This window comes from Quercus lobata, chromosome 1, assembly GCF_001633185.2.
Source record: "Quercus lobata isolate SW786 chromosome 1, ValleyOak3.0 Primary Assembly, whole genome shotgun sequence".
Lineage (NCBI taxonomy): Eukaryota > Viridiplantae > Streptophyta > Magnoliopsida > Fagales > Fagaceae > Quercus > Quercus lobata.
This window is the reverse complement of record NC_044904.1, coordinates 39498855-39514201: the sequence shown is the minus strand read 5'-3', so window position 1 is coordinate 39514201 and position 15347 is coordinate 39498855. Positions and strand designations below refer to the sequence as shown.

Below are 15347 nucleotides of genomic sequence, written 5' to 3'. Positions count from 1 at the left end.
GGCTTGCGTGGGTCTATATTTATAAAAAGAAGATACAGTAACATTACCAAATATTACCACCACATTCTTGCACCACTCTTATCGAGTTAAATGGTGGACATATCTTACTGTAGAATATAAATATACAAACTTAGCCTCGTATTGTTGAAAAACCAGGGTGCATACTAAAGGCCCCATTGGGTAATTTGGTCAATTCACATAGCCTCGTAAGATGTTATTCGTGGCCTAAACTAGGTATGTCCTCCTAGTATTCATGCTTATCTCCATTAAGCAACTCTTCCAATAGTAATTCAGACACTGCATTAATATGATAGCTGTAGCTTATGCTTAATTTGAACGTACAGGATGGGTGTAATGATTTTTTGAAACTGAATTCAGGCCTAAGTATGGAATCTTAATCATTATAGTATAACAAACGAGTATTGTGAATGGTGCCAAGTGAACAGTCTGACATACATTTCAATTTTTTTTTGTTTTTTCTTACATAAAATTTTCATAATGATGAAGTGTGTACTATAAATTAGTAGGCTTAATTCATGATTGAAGGAGTTAACCCAAAAACAAAATTCTAGAAAATTAGTAGGCTCTATATTTCATTCCAATTGGTTTCATATATTTCACTCCAATTTTTATGGTGATCCGTAGAAGGAAATTCCCTCCATGTTTCCAACAACAATATTTAGTTATAAATATAATTAATAATTTTGGCAAATTATTTACAAAGCTTATTGTGTTCACTTTAAGGGATTGTTTTAATGGTTCCTAAATCATTATGATAACTATGAGATCCTTGAAAATTTCTAAATACCTTTATTTCTCAAAAAACATAAACCTTTTATAATTAAATTATGGTTGAATATTTGTTTCTATAATTTTGTGCTTTACGGCCAGCTGTGGCTCCAAGGTGGAATACATTTAAGGGGTAACCCTATAAGATTTTTAAATCCTCTATTTGTAATTCGATACAAATTAATTACAACATCTCACTTTCTTTAGATTTTGTTATTCAGATCATTCAAGGTCAAGTCGCTACAAATGTGATTTTATTCCAATTTTCTTTCGAGAACCCTAAAAGGAAAGTCGTTCCATGTTTTCAACAGCTATATATATTTTTACAAATATAGCTAATACTTTTGGTAATTTTTGTTATTAAAATCATTCTTGGTTTCATGATAATGAGTTATCATTAAGAGTGGACACCATAGGTTGAAACTTTCTTTAAAAAAAATATATATATATATATATATATATTCAAGGTCTTTTCTCAAAAAAAATATATATATATATATATATATATATATATTTGAGGTTGAGTCACTCCACATTTATTAAAAAAAATTTTCCCGGAGAATCCTAAATAGACAGTCGTTCAATGTTTTTAGCAGTGTTGGCTGCCATGTTTGAGAAAATTCCATTGTCTGTGTCAATAGTAGTGTTGGAGATGCTAGTGGCTCATAGGGCTGTTCAATTTGTGCTTGAGCTCGGTATTCACTATTCCATATTTGAGTGTGATTTAAAGATTGCTATTAATACCCTTAATTATGTTGTTTCTCCTCTTTCATCCATTAGATATCTTGTTAAAGACATTGAGTCTATCGCAGTTCGTTAGCGACGAACCATTCCTTCTCTCATACTAGGAGATAAGACAACATTGTAGCCCATGCCTTAGCATGAAAAACTAGTCTTCTTTTTCTTTTTCTAGTTTGGATGAAATTTGTTCCTCTAGATATATTTAATATTGTTTATGATTTTCTAGTAACTAAATAAAACCATGCCAACTTGATTCTCAAAAAAAGAAAAAGAAACTATTTTGCTACAAATATAGCTAAATACTTTCATTCCAATTGATTTCATACTTCACTTCAATTTTATTGGTGATTTGTAAAAGGAATTTCAGTCATCATGAGCAACCATATCATCATCAAGAAAGGCTAAATCAAACAGAGAAACTAGCATCCCATTCAAAGTTGTCAAAAAACGACCAAGCATAGTTGTATCTCTGTTTCTAAGAAAGCTTCGTGCTTCTCCTAGAACAGTAGGATAGTTGTCCCTTCTCTTAGAAGGTGAGTTTGTATTCCTTAAAATAACAAGGTTATTTTAAGGTTTGTTGGGTTTTTCTTTGTGGGGTGGGGAAACACTTCAGTGTTTCTTTTTGCAGTATCCTCTTTCAGTTTTTTTCTCTTAGTTTTTTTCTAATCATCTGGAGGATTTGACCTCTAGGGTCCGTTTGGGAGTTTATAAAGGAATGGAATGGAATAATCATTAAAGGAATGGAATGGAATAGAATGGAATGGAATGGATTTAGTAGGGAAATGAATGGAATGGAATGAAATTTAAAAATCTTGTTTGGATGTTATAAAATAAAGGAATGGAAAGGAATGGAATGGAATGAAAAGTAAGTAACAGCGTTTGGAAGTAACATTAGAAGGAATGGAATAGAATCATTTTATAATAACATTACTATTATACCCCTCATTTTAAAGAACATAAAAAATAATCAATGAAAACTTATAATTGCTAAAAAACAAGTTATGTATATTTCTATGTGTAAAGCAATTCATGCATCACATATTTATTCTCAACAAAATAAATATTGTCTAACAATGCAAACAAATATCTTTTAAAAAAAAATTCCGGTAATGAGTCTTGCCAAAACAAAACAAAATAACATTATCTATTCCAAAACTAAGGTTCGCCAAAAAATCCCACATTTTTTTAATTTTTAGGCCTAGACATCAGTGTCAGTAAGACACATTTGCGCTCATGATCTGGGCAACCAAAGAACATCTCCTTATATGTTGGATTTTCCATCAAAAATATGTAAGCCTCAGTCTTTGATATTGGATCTAAGTCCAGTACGCCCAAAGTTGCGTGAACTTCTGCTCCATATGACTTTGAAAAACACTTTGTCATAACCTCAGTCGCCCTATCAATTGCTTTTGATACATTATCAAATGACTGAGAAATTACATTCCCGAGTTCATCATCTTCTGCCAGTCGTCTTTTCTTGCTTTTAGAAGACATTGCATCTTGTGATGATACTCGAGAACGTGCAACATTAATTTCTGGTGACCTCTGATCATCTTCCACTTCAAAGTTTTCCAAAGAAGCTTCATTTTGAGATATCAAATTATCAATCTCATCAATAGTGGTCGATGCAGCATACCTAGCACGTTTCTCCTTTGCAGTTTCAGCATGATCACCTTTTGCTCTATCTTTGGCCCAAAGTTGTGCTATTTTAGAGTAGTTGGGTATAGGTGTTGTCATCCACTTTTTGGCTACAGGTTTAGACTGTTACAAACCAAGACAAATGGTTAAACAACAGATATAATTATGTAACACAAAATTAAACTCACAAAAAATGGTAATTTACCGCTATGAGTGGCTCCCAAACTTCTGGTTCAGCTGTCCACATATTTAAAGAATCATTCCATTCAAAACCACTCAATCCATCTTTAAATATGTCATAGCATTCATGAAAATTCTTCTTCAGTGTCTTTTGTCGATTTTTCACCTTATCCTTGTTAATCTCCATGTTAAATTTTTCAACCAATTCTTTCACTATGTCATCATATGCCTTAGAGGTAAAAGTTCCATTAACTCTACCACCTATGATCACCTGATGTAAAAAAGCATCCACTAAAGCATCATCCATAACACTACTCCATTGTACTTCTTTGCTTGGATCTCCACCATTCTTCTTTGATATCTTACCCATGCTATAATTAATAGGTCAAAAAACACATATAAAATATTGTGTAAATATTAATATTAATTATCAAAATATAGAGAGCAATATCAAAATGAAAAGAGAAATTTGCATAACATTTAGGTCTAAGTAATTGAAATATAACATAGTCTTAAACGACATGACAACAATAAACCCAAAAGCTATCACATTTGGACATAGTTTTGCCACATAGCTGATGCTATAGAATCTCTAATAATATCTCATTGCCTAGCATCCTCATCATCTTCTCTTGGAGTAGGGGCCACACGTTCACGATGAGAATGCAAAACATCTTCATTAACTTCAGCAATAAGACTTTCATCAGGATCGACACCCATTAAATAATTATGAAGTATGCAACATGCTAAAATGATTTCATTTTGAGTGTCAACACAATAATTAGGCTCTGTAGTACTTGCTATGATAGGAAATCTCTTTTTAAGTACACCAAATGCTCTTTCAATAGCAGTGCGTAATGACGTATGTCGCAAATTAAACAATTCTTTAGCATTTTCAGGGGGACGAACAGAGTACTCTTTTAAATGATAACGCACTCCCCTATAAGGTGCAATCAAACGACTTCTATTCATGTATCCCGCATCAACAAGATAATATTTACCTAATAAACAATAACAACCATTAATTATATACTACAAATTTTTTAATTATAAAGAATACACCCTAATACGTATTTGAATTAAATTTACCTTGTGGGATTTTTAAATTATCGTTTCTAGTTAAAGCACTCTTTATTATTCTTGAATCTGACGCAGTTCCTTCCCAACCTGGTAACACGTATGTGAATTTTAAATCAAATGAGCATGCTGCCAAGACATTTTGTGTTGTGTAACCCTTACTACCCCGATATCTTGGTGCATCCTCATTAGACACTTTGACACGAACATGTGTTCCATCAAGTGCCCCAATACAATCCTAAGATTTAACATTATCTCTCAAAACATTTACCTTAAAATATATTTGTATTAAACTACTATCAAATATAAATTATATGCATGATATATTTACCTTAAAATATGGGTTGAACCTACTACTTTGTAGTATTTCAAGTGGCACTTGGGTTCCATCAGGTTGTTGAAGGAATTGATCCTCTAACATAATTATTGATCTTAGCACGTTATGGAAATGGCGACTAATGGTCTCACTGGAACGACAAAAAAAGAAGGACATTGTACGAGTTGTCTGATTATGTGCTAACATGTGAAGAAACTTGCCAACTTGCTCTTCAACCGTGGCACGCTGTGTGTCTTGAAGATCACCATCTCTCTGCAAAATGTCACACAAACCTTGAAAAGCTTGTGGACCCATGCGTATTACATCATAGCATTTTTTACTATTCCTAAGTCGAGACATTAGTTCATCACGAACTTTTTGTCTTTCTATGGTTGATTGTGTAGGGATGTGGGGAACACGTTTTCTTTTTAGTCGTTGCCTTTGATGGATAATGTAGCACAAATAACGGCATGCAGCATGAACCAATGCTAGTTTCCGCATAAAGTCCGAAAAAATTATGGTCTTAAGTACCTCATCATTCAAATCCATCTAAGTAAAAAAATAGCTATGTTATTAGTCCAACTTAGAAAATTATGGGCACATTGTAAGCAGATATACACACATGCATAAATACATTTACATCTTTATTATTTAGTATTGTATCTCAACATTCATAAATAAATATATAAAATATAACATAAATATGATAATCCTTTAATTTCTTTCTCATATAATATAAATTGGTCCCAATGCCTAGCATTTTAGCAAGTCAATTGTAAGAGAATAATAGTAAAATAACCATGGCAATGATATTCTCACCTACCTACTATTATATTAATTAAAATACTTTATGATACTCTACGACACTGTGTTGATATTCTCACCTACTATTATATTAATTAAAATACTTTACATTTTACTTTTTTCTCATTAAATTTTTTTTTTTATTCTTGTTTTTTTCTTAACCGCACACTTGTCTGTTGTCTAACCTTGAACACTAGCTTTTGTAGATATTTCCTATTAACCATACACGTGTGAAGCCTTGGAGATATAGTAGCATTAAATAGTTAAAACTGGAAGTTCAACACACCACTTGCTTCATAAATAACAGAGGAAGCAGAGATCGTGAGGAAGCAGAGATCATAAATAACAGAGGAAGCAGAGCAGAAACAGAGTAAAAAGAAAATTGGGCGAGTCCTCCGGCAGTTCTCACTTTCAAATTTACAGTAGTTCTACAGCAGTTTTTTTAGCAGTTCTCACTTTCAAATTTCTAAATACAAGTTCGAATCTTAGCTGTACAGGTAACTCTAACAGCAATTTTTGTTTCTTTTCACTTTCAAGATTTTTAGGTGTATAAAATGCTAGTTTGTTTTGGTTTTTAGGTGTACAAAAGCACTATATGTATATATGTATATATATATATATATATATTTTTTTTTTTGGTTAAAAGGGATATATATTATAAAACAACTAACTATTTACAAACCATTCATATCCGAATACAATACAGGGAGACAGAGGGAGGCTGATCAAACAAAAACACTATATATCACTCTCATAGCAAACAGTTCATAAAAATTAAAAAAAAAAAAAAAAAAAAAGGCCTAGCAAACAACCGTAAAGAAAAAGAAAAAGATACACATACTTGGATTGAGCAATAATCGAAAATTGTAGCAGACAAAAGAAAAAGCAAGACCAACGGCAGCAGCTTCACTCTACAGAGAACAAAGAACGGACAATAGAATGATAGCTATATTTTTTTACGGCTAAATGAGAAAAAAAGGGTTGATATTGAAGGGGTATTTTAGGGATTTTAACAAAAATTTCATTAAACCTAAATCCATTCCCTCTCATTCCTCCCAATTTTGAGGGGAACAAAAATTTGAGGTTTTGAAGGAAAAGGGAGGAATGAGCATTCCCTCCTAACCATTCCATTCCCTCCCACTAAACTCCCAAACAAGGGAATGGACATTCCATTCCCTCCATTAAAACTCCCAAACAAGAGGAGGGAATAATATTCTAAAAATATTCCTTTTATTCCATTCCATTCCATTCCCTTCCCTCCTCCCAAACGGAGCCCTAATCAACCGATAAAGCAATCCAGTTTGAGGGAATAAGGTACAGGTTCAGGGGGGGAGAAAAGTCTTCACGAACAGAGTGCTAGACAAACCGGTGTGCCTGGTCCAGCGAATAGAATGCTAGACAAACTCATGTGCTTGGTCTGGCAAAATTTCTAACAAGCAGATTCCTCAAGATGGTGCTCTATAAACAAATCTAGCGCTCTACAAATGGTCTCAAAATCAAGCATTGTGTCAACCATAGGGTACATGATGTTCCCTACAGATTCATGAATAGGGCTGTGGCAGAAAGTATCTATGAAACAATAGGAAGGAGAATTTTCAGGCGTCCTATGAGACCTCCGCCAGTTCAGCGACAGGAAGGCGAATTTTCAGGCATAGTGGTTGATCGGACTGGAGAAGGAGAAGCAATTATGGAAATCGAAAATTCAGGGGATGACATTAATTCCAAGTCCGTTACAAATTCAAAATTTGTAACTGATAAGGAAAGGGAATCTGAGGCAGGAAACGTGCTAAACCAAGAGAAGCCAAATCTGTTATTCTCAGAGTCAATTTCCGAAAATAATTGCCACGATCATTTATTCCCTCAATCACATTCCAAAAATAAATGCCAAGGTGATTTATTCCTTTCACAACTCTTAGTTATTGAAAAGGAAATAAGGAAGTTTGATACAACGGGTACTAAGGAGGCAGGGCATATGAGCACATCTAGCAACGAAGGGGAACGTGAGAAAATTCATAAATTCCCTCATGAAGTGGCAAGAAAAATAAATGCTACTACGTGCAGTCTCTCTCCTCACTGTTCTACCGTGGAAGCAGCATTCATGGACTTCAAAGAGGTGCTGTTGTGGATGATCAAAACAAAACAGAATATAGAGTGGTTCTTGGTCATGATTTGGTCAATATGGACATATCGGATTCTAGTCAAAACTAACCAACCTTGGTGCAATCCAAATCAGCTTGCAAACATGGCCAAAAAACTCCTAACAGAATTCCAGGTGGTGCAGCAAGCTTCCCAACCATAGTCCACACCGATTCGAGTTCATTGGAGAGCTCCTATCTTGGACATGGTTAAGGTCAATTTTGATGATGCACTATTCAGTTGGGAGTGAAAATCAGGGTTTGGAGTTGTTTTGGCTAGATGTTTTAGTAAATCACACTACTCTCATGTTAAGAGAGAGGGTAATATGGTTGCTTATATTTTAGCTCTTTTTACTTTAAATGTTTCAGATTATAGTGCGTGGATGGAGGATGCTCCACTATAGTTTCTTTCTTTTGTTTCTATTAAACTTTGATGGTTTTTCTTTGAATAAAAGGTACTACATTGAATCTCAAAAAAAAAAAAAAAAAAAAAGTTGAAGAGAGAGAGAGAGAGAGAGAGAATATCTAATTAGATTGTAAATTGAATGCCCATTTTACACCATGTGTTCCATCTAAATTTTTAAATATTTTTCCAACCCATTAACACCTAATACGGAAGCCTAGGAGACCGCGATAATGACACTCATTCACCTAAGCAAGAACATCTCGTGTGCACACTTCTATGGGTGAACTAAATAGAGTCTAAAGCTCCTCTCTTTTAAACGATTCCTCCCCTTTATCGACTCTTTCCTTTGCCGCCAACTATATCACTATTCCTAACTCACCACTGACTTTAAACAATAGAGAGAAAAATAAATTGGAAGGCCACCAAAGCACCACCATGAGGCCATCACCATTTGGTTGATTCTGCGGTGAAAAAAAATGTCTTCATCTATTTTTTGCTTTTTATTTTTCAGATTTGTATATTCCTTTTGTTAATTCTATCCTTTTCTTCTATCTTCTTATTTCAATTTCATTCCCTGAATTCTATTTGTCTTTTTTTTTTTAATCGTTTGTTTATTAATTTCTTTTGATTTTGGTGTATATATTGTGGTCTTCCTGGCTTCTGTGAATGCTAAGGTGAGCGTTTTCTTCTCTCTTCTTTTGATAAATTTTCTTTTGGTTCATGCATATAAATAGATTTTCTTTTAATAAATTTTCTCGTCTTAAATATTTAGAACACTAGTTTTAGACAAAACATAATGATCCTAATGTTTACGAGTTTTAGATTTTAGATTTTGTTATTTGTTTTCTTATTGAACACAATATGATATAGCTCATGTGGGTTTTTGCATAACCTTCTTAGATTGTGTGCGCTAGTCCTTTCGAAATTCTAGGTAAACCAATTGTTTCTGTGTAATAATTTAGTAATAAAGAATTTATTTTAATAAATGCAGTGGCATGTGTTGTCTTCTCTGTTCGGGCTTTTAAGCCACAAACTATTGCTTTGTGACCTTTACTGTAAAGAAAACATGTACATCTTAATTAGACTTCATCATCTTAGAGGCTTAATTGCTAAATTTCATAGATCAACACTAATCAATTAATATATATATATATATATATATATATATACATATGTAAGTAAGTATATATGTATGTATACGTCATGTGAGAAAGCATGAGTTTTTGCTATATGAGACATTTCTTGAGATTCTCTTTATTTAGACTTCCACTTCAACAGAGTTTGCATTTATATCGAAGTATTTATTCATTGAATTAGCCAATAGAGTAAGTGCATATATTAATTATCTATTATTGTGCATTAATTATTTATATTAAAGGAATTTAAATGTTTCTTTTTAATAAATTCTATATAAGGAACAATTTTTATTTGGAATAATAATAACAATAATCATCATCATCATCTAAAATATGACATTCTTTTTCAGTTTTGACAACAATTGACTTAAAAGCCATCTAAAATTTAATTAAATTTTTTTTAAAAAAAATTCGTGTATTCACTAAAAATAATCTTAACCATTTAGATTTCCTAACTTCTTATATATATATATATATATATATATATGGAACCAACATTATAGTATTTATTATATGTAATTAAAAAGATTAATAATAGGATAAACACATTTATTTTGTTATATTAGTTATTTTAAGTGATGCATTAATTATTTAAGTATAATGAAAATTTTATATATATTTTTTATAAGCTTTACATGAGAAACAATTGATTTGAAATATGGTATTCTTACTCCAATTTAGTTGTTTTTGCAACAATTGAACCAAACAACAAAAAAAAAAAAAAAAATCATGAACCAACACAATTTTTTTTTTTATTTTTTTATTTTTTACAGAAGAAATAGAAAAAGAAATTAATAATACACAATCATGAATGTAAAAAAAAAAAAAAAAAAAAAAAAAAAAAAAAAAAAATTGAAGGATACTTGCATTTTTATGTTATCAAAATGATATTTACATTTTTTTTTTTTTTTGAAACAAAAGCATATCATTCATTTAATCAACAAAATTACCATCTTGGTACAAAGCTTCTCTAGCTATTGGGGGAACATCTTCCATCAAATACATATTTTCAGTAATATTCCTAGCAAATTGGGCTAATACAGGAGCAACTTGATTCTCTCCTCTTCTAATACAATCAATCCTTTACATTTTTTAGTAGGTATGAAACATATGTTTCTATATTAGTTACTAATATCATGCAATTTCAAGTTTGTAAACAAATATAGTATGATCAAATCACTGTGCCACTTTATCTTTCTATTTTGTTTATAAAATAATACAATTCTAAAGATTACAATTTTTTCAAAGAAAATTATTGAAATATATTTTTGTTTTTTATAGATCGATAGTTGAGGGGTATGTTGATTTGAACCTTGGATATCTGTAGTAACTAAAAGTACTAAAATGTGCCAACTAATTGAGTTGTAAGGCTCTTGGCAAAAATTATTGAAATATTAGAGAAAACTAATAACATGTGGAACTAGGTTAGTTGCAAAAAAGGTGTACTGCATATTTGGAGGATTGTGTTGGGATCTAGGTTAGTTCACCTAATTAGAAATTTAGTTGTAAAGTTGGATGAATGAAAGATAATTTAGTTGTAAAGTTTGATGAATGAAAGACGGTATAAGGTAATTAATTCATATAATGTTAGCATACTTAAATTTAGAATAAAGTCAAGTTCTTCCTCTATAAAGAATGTTTGGCAAAGGGATAATTGACGAATTTCGGATGGGAATATAAATGATGGTTATCTTTTTCTTTTTTCTTTTTGGATTAAAACAATTACTGCAAGAAGGATGGTTATCAATATATATGCAAGAAGTGGTTGGTTATGTCAAGTGTCCATTTTAATTTTCACAATTTTAATGCCAAGTGATCAATTTATAATAATTAACATCAAAGTTGAGGTGACCACCTTAGTCACCTAAGTAAAACAAATTAAGATCCTGTAAAGGAGTTGTGTCCAATAGAGTAAAAAGTTTTTTGATAATTTTTCCTCTGCCTCCCCCTTATCTTTCACCATCCTTTATCTTCAAAGACGATATAAGATTTTGTTAGAAATCTAGCTCATTTTGTGATTTATCTATGCAAAATTTGTACTTAGAAAGCAAATGCTTGACGAATAAAAGATTTTCAGAATGTTATTCAATTCTGAATTAGAGGTTTTTGGTAAGAATAAATTTACTAAAAAAGAGATTAAAACAAAAATAGTGAGAAGAAGAAGATTAAAGGCAGATGCATACCAGATCATAGAAATTGCTAAAAGAGTTATTTGCTACACCAAATTTGAGATTAATCTTACTATATTGGCAACCACCAACTTTGGTTCCTGGTTGGAGGATGAGGCAAAGGGTTTAGGGTAGGGATGGCAACCACCAACTTTGGTTCCTAGTTGTAGCTAGGATGTGGACGGAGGGTTTAGGGTAGGGATAAAAGGTAAGGATTCAAGTAATGACAAGTTGAAAATGAGGTAGAGGGGTTGACACTTGGATCCAAAAAATGGTTAGAAAGATAAGGATTGATCAAGTAACTCTATACGGAAGAGTTTTTCTAAGAATTTTAGAGAATCCTCTAAGAATTTTAGAGAATCTTGATTCTTATAAAACTATTTTATCATTACTATTTGTGTGCTTTAGCACAAAATAGTGCCACTACAGAAAGTTTAATAATATATAATAAAAAATGAATTAGCCCATACCACACACATCCCTTTGAATGTTTACCCAACCAAAAAAAAAAAAAGAAGATCTGTGAAATGTGATGACCTACGGTTTTTCCTTAGCAGAGAAAACAATGAGATTAATTTAAAAGTTTAGAATATAAATCGATTACTTAAAGTGATTGAAACTTTCATTTTTTTGTGTTATGAGCAAATTAAAAAAAAAAAAAAAAAAAACCATATGGGATTTAAGTTATAAAGCAGGCACGTTTAAATTGCACACACAATTTATTTACAATATTATAACTCAGTAACTATAATCATTCTAAATGTAGATCACAATTTTTTTTTTTCAAAAAAAAAAAAAATCCCAATTAATAAAAAAATAATTTCATCACTTCTCAAATCTTTTTGAAAAGATTCTTGACAACCAGAGTCTCTTAGTATCATAAAGTAAATTTTTTTACTTTTATTATCATTATTAAATGCTTTCGTACATATAATTAATTATTTTGGCACATTATTTACAAAAGCTTATTGTGTTCAATGTTAATTAACTTTTATGATTAAAATATGATTTAATCTTTTAGAAAAATTGCAAATTACACCCTTAACGTTTAGGGCTGTTTAGATTTTACACTTTGAGGTTTCAGAATTTGGATTTTACCTTCTAAGGTTTAGGGTGTCTAGATTTTACACTTTAATGTTTTAGAATTTGGATTTTACCCCCTAAATTTTAGGGATGTTTGGATTTTACTTCCTAAAGTTTAAAAGAGTTTGGATTTTATACCCTGAAATTTCAGAATTTGGAGGCATTAAATCCAAACACCTCCAAACTTTAGGTATGTATTTTGCAATTTACCCTATTATTTATTTCTATGATTTCTTGCTTCATGGACAAGAGTGGCTCCAATGTGGAATACATTAAAGGGCTAACCCTATTGCTTTTTTAAAGCCTTTATCGCTAATTTGACACAAATTAATTACAACATCGCACTTCCTTTAGTTTTCGTTATTCAAATCACTAGTCGCTAACCCGTGCGATGCACGGGATAGTTAAATAAAAAAAAATATATATATATTTTGCTATTATAACTTGGCTATAAAAAAATCCTATGGTGATGATTTCGCACAATGCTGAATTGCAATTAAATCTACTATTCATCATCAATATAATCTATGTTATCTTGCACATTTGTTTGCATAACAAACAGGTTTTCATCTTTTTAATAAAACAATCTATGATAGAGGAAAGAGATAAACTGTTCCATTGCAAGATGCATGATGAATGTCAACTTTCCCAACTTGTTTAGTGTAAAATGATGTTCTCTTTCCTCTTCTTTTGCACTGCACTACATTTGGGTAGTGTTCAGTACAAAGGATTGTGCAGAACTTCTCGTAATCACAAATGTTTTGGTTGTAAACCTATGCACATATCATAAAGAGTAAATCTTACTTTGGATAGATATATTATACAATTATTCAAATGGTTAAATTAAGTAGGAAATAAAGAAGAAAAGTTGCACCAGCCATAAACTCAATTAGATTTCTCTTGAATAAAATGGCGTTATAAAGTGTTATAAAAAAATAAAAATAAAAAACTGATTAGGAATACTTACACTTGAAAATAGAAAAATTGAAAATCTACAAATTCAATGCTTGATAATAGATCTACATATTGCATTCTCATATCCTCCATCTTCTGCAAGTTAATTGGATATAATTAAAAAGTTTTCCCAATAGAACGCTCTTTCCTTTCCATTATGCTTTGCATATTTTCATCCTTAACAAGTTTAAGAAAAGCTTTGTGGTCACTGCATAAAGAATATATGCACAAGTTTTAAATTAGTAATAGTATTAAGGTTAACCATTAAACAAACCTGCAAATGCCATAAAAAGGATCAGTAATCTAATCAACTTGTAAGAATCACCAGTAAAGGATTTTCTTCATCAGCTTCCTCTTTCCAATTACTGGTAGCATAAATGGGTCACTATGTGCAAGAAAATATACAATTGTTAAGGTTGGATTGAGGCATTAAAAGATAGAATCCATATAGTAAAACAAAATGTATTTTTAGTGACGAAAAAATTCGTCACTAAAAGTCCAGTTTTTCGTCACTAAGGACCTTTAGTGACGAAATTGGACTTTTAGTGATGAAACTCATTTCGTCACTGTAGCCCTGTCACTAAAAGTCCTGGTGACGAAAAATTTCGTCACTAAAAGTCTGATTTGATTTTTTTTCTTAAACTTCTAGTGACGAAAACGTTTCGTCACTAAATGTTTTCCTCACTAAAAGCACTATTCAGTGACGAAAATATTTCGTCACTAAAAACACTTTAATTTACTAAATCATATTTAGTGACGAATAATTCCGTCACTAAAACTATGTTCGGGTACATATAGTGACGAATTTTTTCGTCACTAAAACTATTTTTAAGAAAATCCAGGCACATATAGTGACAAAAATTTTCGTCACTAAAAGCATTTCTTACAAAATTTTGCTATATTTAGTGACAAAATTTTCGTCACTAAAACAATTTTTTGTTGCTATATTTGTGACGAAAAAATTCGTCACTAAAAATTATTTTTTGTTTTTATTTTTTTGTGACTTTGATATTAACCTGTAACTTAACATTATATTATTAAAACCTCACATTTGAATAACACATTTATTTCAACAACACATTTAAAAAAAAAAAATCCATACATTCCACAAGTAAAAAATAAAATAAGTATCTAATTCAAACTCCTTCCATACAATAATTGTTTGCAATACATACAATAACTCTACCTAAACCCTATTTTAAAACTAACGGAAGATATCCCCATATGTCTTCAAGTAATGCCAAAAGTAAATCCTCTAAAAGCCACTAATAAGAAATCTGCACAAATATAAAAACAATACTTCGTTAAAATCTTAAAGTAAAAACATTAACTATGTTATAAGAAACATTTCTAACAATGTATTAAGAGTAACCACACCAATAAATTAAAATCACAACTCCTAATATATAAGTTGTAGAAAGCAAATAAAGTACTAACCAAAAAGTGTTTTAACTTGAAGTTGAACCACCTCCATAAGTAAGAGCATCATCATAACCCTTGCTCCTCAAAAAGTTAAGAATATTCTTTTGGACCTTATCATAAGTTTCTACACCTTCTTCCCACAACTCTTTCAACTCGTCAACCAATGGTTTCAAGTAAATATCAATCTCATTTCCCGGTTGATGAGATTGATATAAGAAGCATCTTTCCAATATTTGGGTCCTAATGGTACAATGCAAAGATGGTGAACTGTTACACAAAATGTTTCTTTTTTTAATTATTATTTATTTTTTATTATTACAGTGAACATCCTAAAGCTGTTAACCAATATAGAAACTTGTATCCAATGGTATATACCAATTGGGGTAAATGTCTATATATCATCTAGAGACCAATTGTTTTAAAGCATTTTGAATCACAAAAGCATCTGATGGCTAAAGTGCTTTTGCAAAAATGATCAAATAGTTCTAAGCAACAAAC

The 15347-nt window shown here is 31.1% G+C and overlaps 2 protein-coding genes and 1 long non-coding RNA gene across 3 annotated transcripts; 1 reads left to right on the top strand and 2 right to left on the bottom strand.

The window, feature by feature from the left end:
• Positions 1–2715: 2715 nt before the first annotated feature.
• On the bottom strand, positions 2716–3718 carry LOC115953698. The gene is made up of 2 exons (XM_031071460.1): positions 3374–3718; positions 2716–3291 (listed from the first exon to the last, which is right to left on the bottom strand). Exons 1-2 carry the CDS (start codon positions 3716–3718, stop codon positions 2716–2718), a joined length of 921 nt encoding a protein of 306 aa, XP_030927320.1.
• Positions 3719–3951: 233 nt separating this feature from the next.
• Positions 3952–5290, bottom strand: LOC115953689 (putative nuclease HARBI1). Its single transcript, XM_031071450.1, has 3 exons — positions 4757–5290; positions 4438–4663; positions 3952–4349 (listed from the first exon to the last, which is right to left on the bottom strand). The coding sequence occupies exons 1-3, from the start codon at positions 5288–5290 to the stop codon at positions 3952–3954; spliced, it is 1158 nt and encodes a 385-aa protein (XP_030927310.1).
• A 552-nt stretch (positions 5291–5842) lies between these two features.
• Positions 5843–6342, top strand: LOC115954408. Its single transcript, XR_004083907.1, has 2 exons — positions 5843–6042; positions 6252–6342. It is a non-coding gene; the product is annotated as an uncharacterized LOC115954408 (long non-coding RNA).
• Positions 6343–15347: the final 9005 nt, after the last annotated feature.